At 46.1% G+C, this 18,894-nt stretch overlaps 1 protein-coding gene across 1 annotated transcript in view; it reads right to left on the minus strand.

The window, feature by feature from the left end:
• The window catches only part of diaph3 (diaphanous-related formin 3), a 75,433-nt gene that overhangs the window by 24,091 nt on the left and 32,448 nt on the right, over positions 1 to 18,894 (minus strand). Inside the window, exon 2 of the mRNA XM_038986958.1 lies at positions 2,392 to 2,424. Within this exon, the coding sequence (XP_038842886.1) occupies positions 2,392 to 2,424 (33 nt within the window). The remainder of the gene's footprint in view (positions 1 to 2,391; positions 2,425 to 18,894) is intronic.

Raw genomic sequence — 18,894 nt, forward strand, 5'->3', positions numbered from 1 at the left:
GTGTGTGTTTGTTTGGAGTCAAGCATCTCTATTGACTGTACACAAGGCCTCCACTATTAACAGTCTCTGTTCTGTTTCTGTTTATCCTCCTGATTATCGTCAGTGTGTGTTGGTTTGGAATCAAGCGCTAGTGTTTGAGCTGGGGGTTTTAGCAGCGTTGTTCGCTCTGCAGGAGACATGCCGTGATCACTGCCTCTGATTAGACGATTCTGGTTCCACCCCCCTCGGCACAAACAGACACAGATCGTCGTCACGCCAATCGATTCACAAGATGGGATAAAAGATGGAAAGGACAGCGAAGAGGATAGAAAATAACACGGATTTGAAAATACAGCTTTTTTTAGAGCAAGAGGGTTTTAGGAGAGGGGAGAGGGAGAGAAATCAAAGGATTTCACTTGGTTGAAACATTGTTATTGAGGAAGGGAAGGAGGGAAAGGGAGAGGGACAGAGACTTGAGATGGAATTGAGATGGAATTTTTTTAATGAAAGAGGAGGGTCTAATAAGAGGGTCTAATAAGAGGGTCTAATAAGAGGGTCTAATAAGAGGGAGGGAGGGAGGGAGGGAGGGAGGGAGGGAGGGAGGGAGGGAGGGAGGGAGGGAGGGAGGGAGGGAGGGAGGGAGGGAGGGAGGGAGGGAGGGAGGGAGGGAGGGAGGGAGGGAGGGAGGCTGTTGCTGAATGAAATTCCAGCAGCATTTCGAGGCCGGCGATGATGGAGTCGTAGCCAGCGGGCCGTCAGTGGATTGGATCGGGCTGGCTAAGCATCGCCTGCTGCACTGTGTTGTACAGAAAGACGTTGCTGGGGCCTACGGATCAACAATACATGCATCTACTACGGACAAGGCGTTATTAAATAGCAGTCACGTGGAACAGTACTGACCTAACAGGGGGAGAGGGTCTGACAGAGAGCCAGGCTAGAAGGAGACAATCCAGACAAATTGTTGAATCTGTCCTCAACAAATTGTATTAGGCTACACGGGGAGTTGACATCTCTATCGTTTTAAAATGTCTTCACTGTCAAAAACAGCTGTTCGTGTACAATCATTTAGCTTTCCTCGGCTGCTTCCCAAATGGCTCCCTATTACCTGAATACTGTAGTGCACTACTTTTGACCAGAGCCTTACTATGAGCCTAGGGTCAAAAGTAGGGCACTACATAGGGAATAGGGTGCCATTTGAACTCATAAACCACCGCTCAGCACTGCGACCGCCGACCACCTAATTCTATAAGTCACGCTTCCCCTCCAGCGGAACAGGACAGGACATGGGAAGGGTCCACTCCAATGTCAGGCTTCACACTCAAACTGATCTGCATATCACAAACCCTGACGGACACCATATGCATTCTGTTAGATGCTTGTCAATGGAAATAACATGGCTGTCGGGGTTCATTCAAACAGGCGGGAGAGAGACGCAGGCAGGCGGGAGAGAGACGCAGGCAGGCGGGGGAGAGAGAGACGCAGGCAGGCGGGAGAGAGAGAGACGCAGGCAGGCGGGGGAGAGACGCAGGCAGTCGGGGTTCATTCAAACAGACGGGAGAGAGACGCAGGCAGGCGGGAGAGAGACGCAGGCAGTCGGGGTTCATTCAAACAGACGGGAGAGAGACGCAGGCAGGCGGGAGAGAGAGAGACGCAGGCAGGCGGGAGAGAGAGAGACGCAGGCAGGCGGGAGAGAGAGAGACGCAGGCAGGCGGGGGAGAGACGCAGGCAGTCGGGGTTCATTCAAACAGACGGGAGAGAGACGCAGGCAGTCTGGGTTCATTCAAACAGACGGGAGAGAGACGCAGGCAGGCGGGAGAGAGACGCAGGCAGTCGGGGTTCATTCAAACAGACGGGAGAGAGACGCAGGCAGGCGGGAGGGAGAGAGAGAGACGCAGGCATGCGGGAGGGAGAGAGACGCAGGCAGGCGGGAGGGAGAGAGACGCAGGCAGGCGGGAGGGAGAGAGACGCAGGCAGGCGGGAGGGAGAGAGACGCAGGCAGGCGGGAGAGAGAGAGAGAGACGCAGGCAGGCGGGAGAGAGAGAGACGCAGGCAGGCGGGAGAGAGACGCAGATAGGCAGGGAAGAATGCACTGCAGAATGTCAGGAAGCATACTGCTTGTTACCAGAGACATACTGTAGAAACACTACTTAGCTCGTACACACCACATGTTGTTAGCGGAGAGAGAGAGAGGGAGAGAAATGTGGGTTTGTACATGAGCCTCCGATGTTAGTCTGGTAATGGGAGCATCGCTACTGTAGTCTGGAAACTGAACAAACATGCAATTAGTAAAGAAAGAGAAGGAAAAGAATGAGGGTTATGTACAATAGTACAGACAAGGTGACAGAGAGCAGGAAGAGGAAGAGGCAGACAGGAGACTGATTTCTGAAAGAGAGAAATAAGTAGCGGTCTTACCACGTCATCCTTAATGTTTTTAACGTGTAAATGCTAGAGGTGAGGGGGAAGAAAAATAAACAAATATCAGGATACGAAACAATTATATACACTGAAGAAAAACTAAATACAAAATAAATATCTAAATTCAAGATAATCAAGAAGTAGTCAAAAGTGCATCTCATTTCAGTTTTCAGAGCAACAAAATCAAGGTGAGGACAACAGTTAAAAAGTTAATGATGTCACTCCTCAGATCATTAACAGCACGGTGCTGAGTTAATATGATGTCACTCCTCAGATCATTAACACGGTGCTGAGTTAATATGATGTCACTCCTCAGATCATTAACACGGTGCTGAGTTAATATGATGTCACTCCTCAGATCATTAACAGCACGGTGCTGAGTTAATATGATGTCACTCCTCAGATCATTAACACGGTGCTGAGTTAATATGATGTCACTCCTCAGATCATTAACAGCACGGTGCTGAGTTAATATGATGTCACTCCTCAGATCATTAACACGGTGCTGAGTTAATATGATGTCACTCCTCAGATCATTAACACGGTGCTGAGTTAATATGATGTCACTCCTCAGATCATTAACACGGTGCTGAGTTAATATGATGTCACTCCTCAGATCATTAACACGGTGCTGAGTTAATACGATGTCACTCCTCAGATCATTAACACGGTGCTGAGTTAATATGATGTCACTCCTCAGATCATTAACACGGTGCTGAGTTAATATGATGTCACTCCTCAGATCATTAACACGGTGCTGAGTTAACATGATGTCACTCCTCAGATCATTAACACGGTGCTGAGTTAATATGATGTCACTCCTCAGATCATTAACACGGTGCTGAGTTAATATGATGTCACTCCTCAGATCATTAACACGGTGCTGAGTTAATATGATGTCACTCCTCAGATCATTAACACGGTGCTGAGTTAATATGATGTCACTCCTCAGATCATTAACACGGTGCTGAGTTAATATGATGTCACTCCTCAGATCATTAACACGGTGCAGAGTTAATATGATGTCACTCCTCAGATCATTAACACGGTGCTGAGTTAATATGATGTCACTCCTCAGATCATTAACACGGTGCTGAGTTAATATGATGTCACTCCTCAGATCATTAACACGGTGCAGAGTTAATATGATGTCACTCCTCAGATCATTAACACGGTGCTGAGTTAATATGTCACTCCTCAGATCATTAACACGGTGCTGAGTTAATATGATGTCACTCCTCAGATCATTAACACGGTGCAGAGTTAATATGATGTCACTCCTCAGATCATTAACACGGTGCTGAGTTAATATGATGTCACTCCTCAGATCATTAACACGGTGCTGAGTTAATATGATGTCACTCCTCAGATCATTAACACGGTGCAGAGTTAATATGATGTCACTCCTCAGATCATTAACACGGTGCTGAGTTAATATGATGTCACTCCTCAGATCATTAACACGGTGCTGAGTTAATATGATGTCACTCCTCAGATCATTAACACGGTGCTGAGTTAATATGATGTCACTCCTCAGATCATTAACACGGTGCTGAGTTAATATGATGTCACTCCTCAGATCATTAACACGGTGCTGAGTTAATATGATGTCACTCCTCAGATCATTAACAGCACGGTGCTGAGTTAATATGATGTCACTCCTCAGATCATTAACAGCACGGTGCTGAGTTAATATGATGTCACTCCTCAGATCATTAACAGCACGGTGCTGAGTTAACATGATGTCACTCAGATCATTAACAGCACGGTGCTGAGTTAATATGATGTCACTCCTCAGATCATTAACACGGTGCTGAGTTAATATGATGTCACTCCTCAGATCATTAACACGTTGCTAAGTTAATATGATGTCACTCCTCAGATCATTAACACGGTGCTGAGTTAATATGATGTCACTCCTCAGATCATTAACAGCACGGTGCTGAGTTAATATGTCACTCCTCAGATCATTAACACGGTGCTGAGTTAATATGATGTCACTCAGATCATTAACACGGTGCTGAGTTAATATGATGTCACTCCTCAGATCATTAACAGCACGGTGCTGAGTTAATGATGTCACTCCTCAGATCATTAACACGTTGCTGAGTTAATATGATGTCACTCCTCAGATCATTAACAGCACGGTGCTGAGTTAATATGATGTCACTCCTCAGATCATTAACAGCACGGTGCTGAGTTAATATGATGTCACTCCTCAGATCATTAACAGCACGGTGCTGAGTTAATATGATGTCACTCCTCAGATCATTAACAGCACGGTGCTGAGTTAATATGATGTCACTCCTCAGATCATTAACATGGTGCTGAGTTAATATGTCACTCCTCAGATCATTAACACGGTGCTGAGTTAATATGATGTCACTCCTCAGATCATTAACACGGTGCTGAGTTAATATGAAGTCACTCCTCAGATCATTAACACTGTGCTGAGTTAATATGATGTCACTCAGATCATTAACACGGTGCTGAGTTAATATGATGTCACTCCTCAGATCATTAACACGGTGCTGAGTTAATATGATGTCACTCCTCAGATCATTAACACGATGCTGAGTTAATATGATGTCACTCCTCAGATCATTAACACGGTGCTGAGTTAATATGATGTCACTCCTCAGATCATTAACACGGTGCTGAGTTAATACGATGTCACTCCTCAGATCATTAACACGATGCTGAGTTAATATGATGTCACTCCTCAGATCATTAACACGGTGCTGAGTTAATACGATGTCACTCCTCAGATCATTAACACGGTGCTGAGTTAATATGATGTCACTCATCAGATCATTAACACGGTGCTGAGTTAATATGATGTCACTCCTCAGATCATTAACACGGTGCTGAGTTAATATGATGTCACTCCTCAGATCATTAACAGCACGGTGCTGAGTTAATACGATGTCACTCCTCAGATCATTAACACGATGCTGAGTTAATATGATGTCACTCCTCAAGTAGAGGAGTCATAGAGACCATGAGAGGATATCATATGACAGAACCAAGTGAGTGAGTTTACAGAGAGAGGAAGAGGGAACCTAGAACCGAGCCCTGGGGAATACCTGAGAGAACAGGAGAGCCTAGAACCGAGCCCTGGGGAACACCTGAGAAAACAGGAGGGCCTAGAACCGAGCCCTGGGGAACACCAGAGAGAACAGGAGAAGGCCTAGAACCGAGCCCTGGGGAACACCAGAGAGAGAACAGGAGAGCCTAGAACCGAGCCCTGGGGAACACCAGAGAGAGAACAGGAGAGCCTAGAACCGAGCCCTGGGGAACACCAGAGAGAGAACAGGAGAAGGCCTAGAACTGAGCCCTGTGGAACACCAGGGCCTAGAACCGAGCCTGAGAAAAAACCTGTAATTAGGAGGACCAAGTTGTTCACAAAAAGCATAAGAAAAAAAAGTTGACAAAAAGCTGTTAAGACAAAAATAGTCCAAGTAAAAACTAGAGAAACATCATCCGCCAGGCTCCAGAGGATTAATCTTGGACCCAGTTTGGCCCTGTAGGATGAATAAGGCATGTAAATGTGGAGCTCGATTACCTGGCTGCTGTGAGCCATAGTGAGTACAGAGGACATTCTCCGCTAGGTTAAACCCTGATTTCTCACTGGGCCTGCAGAGTGTAAACGCTAGACTCATATTCTCCTCGTGGGGAAAGAGAACACAGACGGAATTCAAAACTCCTTAACGCCAATTGTCAGGACAGTGCTGAGGGCCCAGACTATGCTAGCGTGCTACAGAGACCTAGCCTCTGTAGAGTAAGGCTCTGGTGTGCTACAGAGACCTAGCCTCTGTAAAGTAAGGCTCTGGTGTGCTACAGAGACCTAGCCTCTGTAAAGTAAGGCTCTGGTGTGCTACAGAGACCTAGCCTCTGTAGAGTAAGGCTCTGGTGTGCTACAGAGACCTAGCCTCTGTAAAGTAAGGCTCTGGTGTGCTACAGAGACCTAGCCTCTGTAAAGTAAGGCTCTGGTGTGCTACAGAGACCTAGCCTCTGTAGAGTAAGGCTCTGGCGTGCTACAGAGACCTAGCCTCTGTAGAGTAAGGCTCTGGTGTGCTACAGAGACCTAGCCTCTGTAGAGTAAGGCTCTGGTGTGCTACAGAGACCTAGCCTCTGTAAAGTAAGGCTCTGGCGTGCTACAGAGACCTAGCCTCTGTAAAGTAAGGCTCTGGTGTGCTACAGAGACCTAGCCTCTGTAAAGTAAGGCTCTGGTGTGCTACAGAGACCTAGCCTCTGTAACGTAAGGCTCTGGTGTGCTTGTATACAAAAATCAGCCAATCTAACAGACTAATCCTATAGTTCCAATGTTCTTTGGCTTTTTACTCAAAATACAAAGCACTAATTGAGGCAAGGGAAATGGGTTCTCGTACGGAAAGAACATAAGCAAAGTAAACGGGTGTACAAAAGCTCTATTCAGCTGTTACATCCAGTTTGATTTAACCCCTTGGTTCTTCAAGTTACACTTCATCTCAGTTTGAGTGGCGTCTGGCATGAGACTCAGACAAGCCCACACATGCAGAGACGAGGATATCCGATCCAACCCCATCAACTCATTAACAGCAACAATTCCAGACGGAAGCTTACTCAAAATACAAAGCACTAATTGAGGCAAGGGAAATGGGTTCTCGTACGGAAAGAACATAAGCAAAGTAAACGGGTGTACAAAAGCTCTATTCAGCTGTTACATCCAGTTTGATTTAACCCCTTGGTTCTCCAAGTTACACGTCATCTCAGTTTGAGTGGCGTCTGGCATGAGACTCAGACAAGCCCACACATGCAGAGACGAGGATATCCGATCCAACCCCATCAACTCATTAACAGCAACGATTCCAGACGGAGGCAGTATTTTTTTATTTTTTTTTAAACGACCACGGACAAGGTAAAAAAAAAAAAATTTAAAGACTGGAACCAATCAACAATTTCCATCTGTGCATGAAAATATTGACAAGGAAAAAGGTTACTATGGTCACCGAGTGCTACAGCAGCGGAGCGGCGCAGAGGGAACCAGAAGCATCAATCAATACATCCGCCCTATAATTACCATAACATCCACAAGGCAGAGCATAAAACATGTCCACCTGTCAACGCAGACAGCTAATGAGTTTCTAGGATTAACATTTTACAACTTTCCATTTGGAAACAAACTACCTCTCACAAACTAGAGAGAGAGAGAGAGAGAGAGAGAGAGAGAGAGAGAGAGAGAGAACGAGAGAGAGAGAGAGAGAGAGAGAGAGAGAGAGAGAGAGAGAGAGAGAGAGAGAGAGAGAGAGAGAGAGAGAGAGAGAGAGAGAGAGAGAGAGAGAGAGAGAGAACAAGAGAGAGAGAGAGAACAAGAGAGAGAGAGAACAAGAGAGAGAGAGAACAAGAGAGAGAGAGAACAAGAGAGAGAGAGAACAAGAGAGAGAGAGAACAAGAGAGAGAGAGAACAAGAGAGAGAGAGAACCAGAGAGAGAGAGAACCAGAGAGAGAGAGAACGAGAGAGAGAGAGAGAGAGAACAAGAGAGAGAGAGAGAGAGAACAAGAGAGAGAGGCAGAGAGAACCAGAGAGAACCAGAGAGAGGCAGAGAGAGGCAGAGAGAACCAGAGAGAGGCAGAGAGAACCAGAGAGAGGCAGAGAGAACCAGAGAGAGGCAGAGAGAACCAGAGACAGAGACAGAGACAGAGACAGAGACAGAGACAGAACGAGAGAGAGAACGAGAGAGAGAACGAGAGACAGAACGAGAGAGAGAACGAGAGAGAGAACGAGAGAGAGAACGAGAGAGAGAACGAGAGAGAGAACGAGAGAGAGAACGAGAGAGAGAGAGAGAGAGAGAGAGAGAGAGAGAGAGAGAGAGAGAGAGAGAGAACGAGAGTTTCTAGGATAAAAAATAAAAAAAAGGGAGGGAGGGACAGATAGAAATGTGTCTGTAAAAAGAGCCTGCCAGCCAGGCAGAGAGGCCAGCAGAGAACCCAAATGTAATATTTCTCTCCCTCAGATCAATGCAACGATTAGCCCAGCGAGTTGAGGAAGAAATATGCGCATATATCCATATGACAGGATAATTGGATGCATAATTATCGAACCTAAAAAAGGGAAGGAGTAGTTTCTAACTCTGCTTCAGAACACCCACAACCTGACAATTTGCAAAGACACACTGCAGCACAATAAAGTGGCAGTGTCCTCAATGGCACCCGACTCCCCCTGCATAGTGCACACTACTTTTGACTACAATAGGGTGCTGTTTGGGAAGCTTCCGCCCAAGCAAGGCCTACTTCAGAACCACTAAAAAAGATCCCAAGGCAAGTTGACAGCAATTATGCATTCAATGTCATTTTTTTTTGTCAACGATCGGCTCGACGAGGTTTTCAGAATTGCTAGACGCAAATAACCATCACGCGGAGAAAAGAAAAAACGTGTGTAAGAATTCGAGTTCTGACAGCTTTTTGTAGTCAACTACTAGACAACGTCATCAAAGCTTCTCTTGGTCTCAAAGTTGGTCCATAATTAGAAAGTTAAACTACTGACGAGACAGAACGTCCAAATGGGCAGCTTTTAAAGTCTTTCGGCTACTCTCCTACTCTCCTATTGGCTAAATCAGATCATAGAGAGGCTTGACGGGAGCCAATTAGCAGTTGAAACAATACGAAATTGGAACCACTCTCAAATTCCTAGACAAAGCTATGGATGTCCGACCAACCATCCGTGATATCAAACCCTAAAACATCTCATACTGGTCAGCTATAGTTCCCTTTATATAAGACATTACTCAAATATATACAATTAATGGTGACTAATAGTGAGAGATCGTGAGGCTGCCCTCACATATGTGAAATGACATGATCAATGTATGTTTAGTGACCATGAAAAGCATGCAGTTATTTGGTGTGGGTCAGGGGTTCCCCAAGTGTTTTGGCCGACAGCCCCATTTTGATATCTGAAAGGGGAAAGGGGGGGATTCCTAGTCAGTTATTTGGTGTGGGTCAGGGGTTCCCCACGTGTTTTGGCCGACAGCCCCATGTTGATATCTGAAAGGGGAAAGGGGGGGGATTCCTAGTCAGTTATTTGGTGTGGGTCAGGGGTTCCCCACGTGTTTTGGCCCACAGCCCCATGTTGATATCTGAAAGGGGAAAGGGGGGGGATTCCTAGTCAGTTATTTGGTGTGGGTCAGGGGTTCCCCACGTGTTTTGGCCGACATCCCCATTTTGATATCTGAAAGGGGAAAGGGGGGGATTCCTAGTCAGTTATTTGGTGTGGGTCAGGGGTTCCCCAAGTGTTTTGGCCGACAGCCCCATTTTGATATCTGAAAGGGGAAAGGGGGGGATTCCTAGTCAGTTATTTGGTGTGGGTCAGGGGTTCCCCACGTGTTTTGGCCGACATCCCCATTTTGATATCTGAAAGGGGAAAGGGGGGGATTCCTAGTCAGTTGAACAACTGAAAACGTTCAACTGAAATGTGTCTTCCTCATGTAACCCCAACCCCTCTGAATCAGAGAGGTGCGGGGGGGGGAGATACCATAATCATCCATCCACGTCTTCGGCGCCCGGGGAACAGTGGGTTAACTGCCTTGTTCAGGGACAGAACGACAGATTTTTACCTTGACCATGCAGTTATTTGATGTGGGCCAGGGGTTCCCCAAGTGTTTTGGCCTACATCCCCATTTTGATATCTGAAAATCCTCCCCACCCCAACCATGTGAAAATAATTACATAATTAACAGCCCATGTCTATTTTTTTTATTTGGGGTTATGACATTCAATTGAAAAACATTCTAACAGTATTTCTGATTGTCTTCTCAACTCACCATCACATACTGTTAATGTGGGGCCATGATGACAGTCAAATGCAAATTAGTCTGACAATGTATCTGATCTCACCACCACTAATGAGATGGGTGTGGCTTGACGCATGTCAGGGGGCGTGGTCGAGAGCGGCACCTCATCTCTGCTGTCACATTCTAACCTGTACCGATATTTGGTTTTAAAGCAGACGAGAACACGGAATCCAACTTCACATAGATACGAGCTGGTGAAGTATACCAACTCTGAAAAATACGAGGTCAAATCATGTCAGTTTTCTACAAGTCTTAGTCAGAGTTTCCAGAAAGAGTTCCAGAGTTTCCAGAAAGAGTTCCAGAGTTTCCAGAAAGAGTTCCAGAGTTTCCAGAAAGAGTTCCAGAGTTTCCAGAAAGAGTTCCAGAGTTTCCAGAAAGAGTTCCAGAAAGAGTTCCAGAGTTTCCAGAAAGAGTTCCAGAGTTTCCAGAAAGAGTTCCAGAGTTTCCAGAAAGAGTTCCAGAGTTTCCAGAAAGAGTTCCAGAGTTTCCAGAAAGAGTTCCAGAAAGAGTTCCAGAGTTTCCAGAAAGAGTTCCAGAGTTTCCAGAAAGAGTTCCAGAGCTCCCAGAAAGAGTTCCAGAGCTCCCAGAAAGAGTTCCAGAGCTCCCAGAAAGAGTTCCAGAGCTCCCAGAAAGAGTTCCAGAGCTCCCAGAAAGAGTTCCAGAGCTCCAGAAAGAGGCCGGAGTTCCCGTGTTGAAATTCCCAGCTGGATGATCGAGACGTTTTATTGACAACGACCTATATAGTGTTTATTTTTAGTTTGTTTACAAACATTGGAGTAAAACAAGCTTGTATTGTAGGTTCTGATCGGGGTATTATTTTGTATAAGGATCCCCAAGAGCTACTCTTCCTGGGGCCCAGCAACATTAAGGCAGTTCTATACAGTTTAAAATCCTTTCTCCAATACATTTAGTGGGGTGCGATGGTTGAACTAAGCTCAATAGACATTTATAAGTTATATTCTTCAAGAATTAATGGGCTCATATCATTAAAAAAAATATAAAATGGATACAGCAACTGCAGATTTCCCCTTTATAATTTAACCAAGCATCATTTACCAAAGCAGACCAGAGTTTGCATCCAAAATGGCGCCATACCTATTACACACACACACACGTTCAAAAGTCCGGGGTCACTTAGAAATGTCCTCGTTTTTAAAAGAAAAGCATAAAAAACATGGTCCATTAAAATAACAAGTTGATCAGAAATACAGTGTAGACATTGTAAATGACTATTGTAGGTGGAAACGGCAGATATTTTATGGAATATCTACATAGACGTACAGAGGCCCATTATCAGCAACCATTACTCCTGTGTTCCAACGGCACGTTGTGTTAGCTAATCCAAGTTTATCATTTTAAAAAGGCTAATTGATAATTAGAAAACCCTTTTGCAATTATGTTAGCACAGCTGAAAACTGATTAAAGAAGCAATAAAACTGGACTTCTTTAGACTAGTTGAGTATCTGGAGCATCAGCATTTGTGGGTTCGATTACAGGCCCAAAATGGCAAGAAACAAAGAACTTTCTTCTGAAACTCGTCAGTCTATTCTTGTTCTGAGAAATGAAGGCTATTCCATGTGAGAAATTGCCTAGAAACTGAAGATCTCGTACAACGCTGTGTACTACTCCCTTCACAGAACAGCGCAAACTGGCTCTAACCAGAATAGAAAGAGGAGTGGGAGGCCCCAGTGCACAACTGAGCAAGAGGACAAGTACATTAGAGTGTCTAGTTTGAGAAACAGACGCCTCACAAGTCCTCAACTGGCAGCTTCATTAAATAGTACCTGCAAAACACCAGTCTCAACAGTGAAGAGGCGACTCCGGGATGCTGGCCTTCTAGGCAGAGTTCCTCTGTCCAGTGTCTGTGTTCTTTTGCCCATCTTAATATTTTATTTTATTGGCCAGTCTGAGATATGGCTTTTTCTTTGCAACTCTGCCTAGAAGGCCAGCATCCCGGAGTCACCTCTTCACTGTTGTTGTTGTTGGCCACTCCTCCCCTGAGCACAGGAAACACAGACTCCGCCCCCAGAGCACAGGAAACACAGACTCCGCCCCCAGAGCACAGGAAACACTTATGCTCCACACCAAATGGCACCCTACTCCATACAGTGAACTACATTTGACGAGAACCCTGGTCTAAAGAAGTGCACAGGGTGCCATTTTGGGATGCTGATATTTTGTTGTCCACTCTGCACCAGAAGCACCTTCAACACCGACCACAACCTTTCTCTAAACTTGCCCCTGGCTTTTTACTGCGCCGAGTCAATTCGTCCCTGAGAAGTAATGTGTTATTTAGCAGTCGACCTGCGTTTCCTGTTCCAAACGCTTCAGCAGGAAACACCAGATGGCGCATATTATAGTCGGTCAAACTACAAAATGTTAATTTTTTCGCAACCTTCCCTACTTGTGCCATGAACCCCTCGGGTTACACAGTACACACACTCCCGACTCTCCTGCCCCAAACACCGTCTCATAAACATGCACGCTGTGAGACACACAGTGGTGGTTATTGGAGTCTGGCTCGACCATGCAACTCCCCCCCCATCAGTCTTACTTCATTACAGGAAGTCAAAGCAAATTGACATGGTTCATTATAAACATGTAGTGGCTGGATCGATGAGGGAATCACTCCGCAAATTGGAAATGACCTTCGTTTAGTAAAGTAGGGGGGAAAAGAAAAGCGTTTTGAAGGCTTGATTAGTTTGGACAGCTTGATTAGTTTGGACAGCTTGATCAGTTTGACGGCTTGATCAGTTTGACGGCTTGATCAGTTTGACGGCTTGATCAGTTTGACGGCTTGATCAGTTTGACGGCTTGATCAGTTTGACGGCTTGATCAGTTTGACATCTTGATCAGTTTGACATCTTGATCAGTTTGACATCTTGATCAGTTTGACAGCGATAATTGAGGGTAGAGAAGTACCACCTGTTAGCCACTAGAGGGCCAGGAGAGGCGAAGGTGGAGTCATGAGTCCTCCGAAACATGACCGGCCTAACCACGCTCCTTAACACCCGCCAGCTTAACCCCGGGAGGGGGGGGGGGGGGGGACATGACCGGCCTAACCACGCTCCTTAACACCCGCCAGCTTAACCCCGGGGGGGGGGGGACATGACCGGCCTAACCACGCTCCTTAACACCCGCCAGCTTAACCCGGGGGGGGGGGGGGGACGGACGGACATGACCGGCCTAACCACGCTCCTTAACACCCGCCAGCTTAACCCCGGGAGGGGGGGGGGGGACATGACCGGCCGAACCACGCTCCTTAACACCCGCCAGCTTAACCCGGGGGGGGGGGGGACGGACGACATGACCGGTCGAACCACACTCCTTAACACCCGCCAGCTTAACCCGGGGGGGGGGGGGGGGGGGGGAACATGACCGGCCTAACCGCGCTCCTTAACACCCGCCAGCTTAACCCAGGGGAGGGGGAGGGACATGACCGGCCGAACCACACTCCTTTACACCCGCCAGCTTAACCCCGGGGGGGGTCAGCCTGCAGGCACCAGGCCCGCTACAAGGAGTGATGGGCCAAGTAAAGCCCAACCGGCCAAACCCTCAACCTCACCTCGGGGCGGCAGGTATCCTAGTGGTTAGAACGTTGGACTAGTAACCGAAAGGTTGCAAGATCGAAATCTCCGAGCTGACAAGGTAAAAATCTGTCGTTCTGCCCCTGAACAAGGCAGTCAAACCACTGTTCCAAGGCCGTCATTGTAAATAAGAATTTGTTCTTAACTGACTTACCTAGTTAAAGGTAAAACATTTATAAATACACAGGAAGCAGATGGTTGGAGTCTTAAAACGTTTAATAACCTGGACGACGCTGGGCCAAATTATACGCCGTCCAATGGCGGCCACGGTCAGTTGTAGCACAGCCCGGGTAACGAACCCGGGTCTGTAGTAGCGCCTCTATTCCAACGTATAGGGAGAAATTTACTGATTGAATGCTAATCCGTTTCAAAACTATCGTGTTGTACATATCTAATTAACCACTATGGTTTAATTTTGAACAGTTGTAAACTTGGCTTAGCCCCTAGACAATACTTTAATCTTTCTCATCACATCTCATTAAATACTTCAAAAAAGCTGACGTGGCTGTCATAGCAACGCTATGATACAGTATCAAAGAGGTCTAAAGCTCCAGGAGTCACGTAGCGTCAGCATCACTGTAAGTTGTTAATTCAATACATACTGATATGATGGGTATGTCTGACATCTCCAACGAGAGAGAGAGACAGACAGAGAAAGAGAGCGAGAGAAAGAGAAAAAGAGAGACAGACAGAGAAAGACAGAGAGACAGAGAGAGAGACACAGAGACACAGAGACACAGAGACACAGAAACAGAGACAGAGCGTTTATTTTCTAAGCTGTAGCAAAACATATTTTACAGACAACAGGTTTCTGAAGGACTAAAAGAGAGTTTAGTCTGCTTCGTGTTTTCATTTTTGCCCAGTGGACTACTATGGAGATACTGGTATCACAGCCCTAATACACCCTACACAGTGGACTACTATGGAGATACTGGCATCACAGTGGACTACTATAGAGATACTGGCATCACAGTGGACTACTATGGAGATACTGGCATCACAGTGGACTACTATGGAGATACTGGCATCACAGTGGACTACTATGGAGATACTGGCATCACAGTGGACTACTATGGAGATACTGGCATCACAGTGGACTACTATGGAGATACTGGCATCACAGTGGACTACTATGGAGATACTGGCATCACAGTGGACTACTATGGAGATACTGGCATCACAGTGGACTACTATGGAGATACTGGCATCACAGTGGACTACTATGGAGATACTGGCATCACAGTGGACTACTATGGAGATACTGGCATCACAGTGGACTACTATGGAGATACTGGCATCACAGTGGACTACTATGGAGATACTGGCATCACAGTGGACTACTATGGAGATACTGGCATCACAGTGGACTACTATGGAGATACTGGCATCACAGTGGACTACTATGGAGATACTGGCATCACAGTGGACTACTATGGAGATACTGGCATCACAGTGGACTACTATGGAGATACTGGCATCACAGTGGACTACTATGGAGATACTGGCATCACAGTGGACTACTATGGAGATACTGGCATCACAGTGGACTACTATGGAGATACTGGCATCACAGTGGACTACTATGGAGATACTGGCATCACAGTGGACTACTATGGAGATACTGGCATCACAGTGGACTACTATGGAGATACTGGCATCACAGTGGACTACTATGGAGATACTGGCATCACAGTGGACTACTATGGAGATACTGGCATCACAGTGGACTACTATGGAGATACTGGCATCACAGTGGACTACTATGGAGATACTGGCATCACAGTGGACTACTATAGAGATACTGGCATCACAGTGGACTACTATAGAGATACTGGTATCACAGTGGACTACTATAGAGATACTGGCATCACAGTGGACTACTATGGAGATACTGGCATCACAGTGGACTACTATGGAGATACTGGTATCACAGTGGACTACTATAGAGATACTGGTATCACAGTGGACTACTATGGAGATACTGGTATCACAGTGGACTACTATGGAGATACTGGTATCACAGTGGACTACTATAGAGATACTGGTATCACAGTGGACTACTATAGAGATACTGGTATCACAGTGGACTACTATAGAGATACTGGTATCACAGTGGACTACTATAGAGATACTGGTATCACAGTGGACTACTATAGAGATACTGGTATCACAGTGGACTACTATAGAGATACTGGTATCACAGTGGACTACTATAGAGATACTGGTATCACAGTGGACTACTATAGAGATACTGGTATCACAGTGGACTACTATAGAGATACTGGTATCACAGTGGACTACTATGGACCAGGCCCCCTTGGGTGATAGGTTAAGTTAAGCCTCAGAGTTACAATACGAACAAAGCAGCAGCCTACACTAAGAACAGATCTACAGAATGAATCTCCCTCCATTTACCGTAAAACTTCTATTAAAATGGCGAGTCTCAATCCCTTTTAATAGTCGGGCAACGGAACACATTTGTGCAAATAAAACGCCTGAAATTGTCTGTGGCGAAAGTAAGAACTGCCTAAAACAAAATGCAGTCGAAGAGGAGAATAATTATTCTGTCAAGGACTTTATATTTTCTTTACAGTGTGTAAAATGATAACACATTGGTGCAGGAAATGAAGAATTTGAAAAATTATGGAAGTGAATGGTGGAATTAAACATATAACTATACAAATGAGCATAAAGCTATGTGCATTGAGGAAATAGAGGCCTGGCTCAAATAGAAGCCTGTCTAATGAAAGCCTGTTGTGTTCAGTGTTTTTAAGCAAATAAACACCAGGGCTATTCATTGAAGTTTTACAGGAAGTAAAGGGAAACCTCAAGGTGGGAGGTAATATACCAAGCTAGAGCTACATGTCTTTTATGTTCATTTAATTATACCTGGTGAGTTGACTGACAACACATTCTCATTTACAGCAACGACCTGGGGGAATTGGTGAATAAATGAGCCAATTGTAAGCTGGGGATGATTAGGTGACCGTGATGGTATGAGGGTCAGATTGGGAGTTTAGCCAGGACACCAGGGTTAACACCTCTACTCTTTACGACAAGTGCCATGGGATCTTTTAGTGACCACAGAAAGTCAGGACACCCGTTTAACGTCCCATCCGAAAGACGGCACCCTACACCGGGCAATGTCCCCAATTCACTACCCTGGGGCATTGGGATATTTCTTTTAGACCAGAGGAAAGAGTGCCTCCTACTAGCCCTTCAACATCACTTCCAGCAACATCTGGTCTCCCATCCAGGGACTGACCAGGACCAACCCTGCTTAGCTTCAGAAGATAAGCCAGCAGTGGGATCCAGGGTGGTATACTGCTGGCACTGCATACTAAAGCTATACAATGTATGGATGAGTTCCAAATTACATTCAACTCCCTGTATAAAACAGGTCCCTATTGGCTCTGGTCAAATTACATTCTACTCCCTGTATAAAACGGGTCCTATGGGCCCTGGTCAAATTACATTCTACTCCCTGTATAAAATGTGTCCCTATGGGCCCTGGTCAAATTACATTCTACTCCCTGTATAAAACGGGTCCCTATGGGCCCTGGTCAAATTACATTCTACTCCCTGTATAAAACGGGTCCCTATGGGCCCTGGTCAAATTACACTAAATAAGGACAAGGTGTCATTTGAGACAGACTAAAGCTGTAAAATCTATTTAAGCAACAAGTCACGAGGGGGTGTAGTATATGACCAATAATAACAGGCGCTATAACAAGGGGCGGGGCTGACAGACAGGAGCTATAATAAGGGGCTGACAGACAGGAGCTATAATAAGGGGGGCGGGGCTGACAGACAGGAGCTATAATAAGGGGCTGGGCTGACAGACAGGAGCTATAATAAGGGGCGGGGCTGACAGACAGATGCTATAATAAGGGGCGGGGCTGACAGACAGATGCTATAATAAGGGGCGGGGCTGACAGACAGGAGCTATAATAAGGGGCGGGGCTGACAGACAGGCGCTATAATAAGGGGGTCGGGGCTGACAGACAGGCGCTATAATAAGGGGCGGGGCTGACAGACAGGAGCTATAATAAGGGGCGGGCCGACAGACAGGCGCTATAATAAGGGGCGGGCCGACAGACAGGAGCTATAATAAGGGGCGGGCTGACAGACAGGAGCTATAATAAGGGGCGGGGCTGACAGACAGGCGCTATAATAAGGGTGACAGACAGGAGCTATAATAAGGGGCGGGGCTGACAGACAGGAGCTATAATAAGGGGCGGGGCTGACAGACAGGAGCTATAATAAGGCTGACAGACAGGAGCTATAATAAGGGGCGGGGCTGACAGACAGGCGCTATAATAAGGCTGACAGACAGGAGCTATAATAAGGGGCGGGCTGACAGACAGGAGCTATAATAAGGGGCGGGGCTGACAGACAGGAGCTATAATAAGGGGCGGGGCTGACAGACAAGCTTGATCCGTGAGACACATTTGGCACTAGTACCAAAAGTAACAAATCCTAGTACCGAATGTAACACAAATTATAATATTGAAAAGGTACACAAGTTTGGTATACCGTGAAACACTATAGAGTGGTGTCCATGTCAATGCCAGAAATGAATGAACTTCCCACAGTGACGCTGCCAGTGCCTGTTCCATGGCTGACAGACTTAACCCAGAGACGCCAGTCTCATCCCAGTCTCTAGCTGGCAGCCTTTACCCAGAGACACCAGTCTCATCCCAGTCTCTAGCTGGCAGCCTCTACCCAGAGACGCCAGTCTCATCCCAGTCTCTAGCTGGCAGCCTCTACCCAGAGACGCCAGTCTCTAGCTGACAGCCTTTACCCAGAGACGACCCAGGGAGACTAACAAACTAACAAGACCTCCAGTCCTGGACAACAACACACTTAACAGACCCAAGGACTGAGAGAAGGAGAGGAGGGAGACTAACAATCTGCCTGATATCCATAAGATCCCTAAAGCTTTGACGAAGATAAAAAAAAGTGTTTTCTCGACACCAGTATCAACATACTAGGAAGTAAGGAAGGAAACAAAAAATGAAGCGGATTAGATTTCTTGAGCAAAACCTTCCTAATGTTGGAAGAAACAGCCTCATGTTGTC

This window comes from Salvelinus namaycush, unplaced genomic scaffold (genome assembly GCF_016432855.1).
Source record: "Salvelinus namaycush isolate Seneca unplaced genomic scaffold, SaNama_1.0 Scaffold61, whole genome shotgun sequence".
Taxonomy (NCBI): domain Eukaryota; kingdom Metazoa; phylum Chordata; class Actinopteri; order Salmoniformes; family Salmonidae; genus Salvelinus; species Salvelinus namaycush.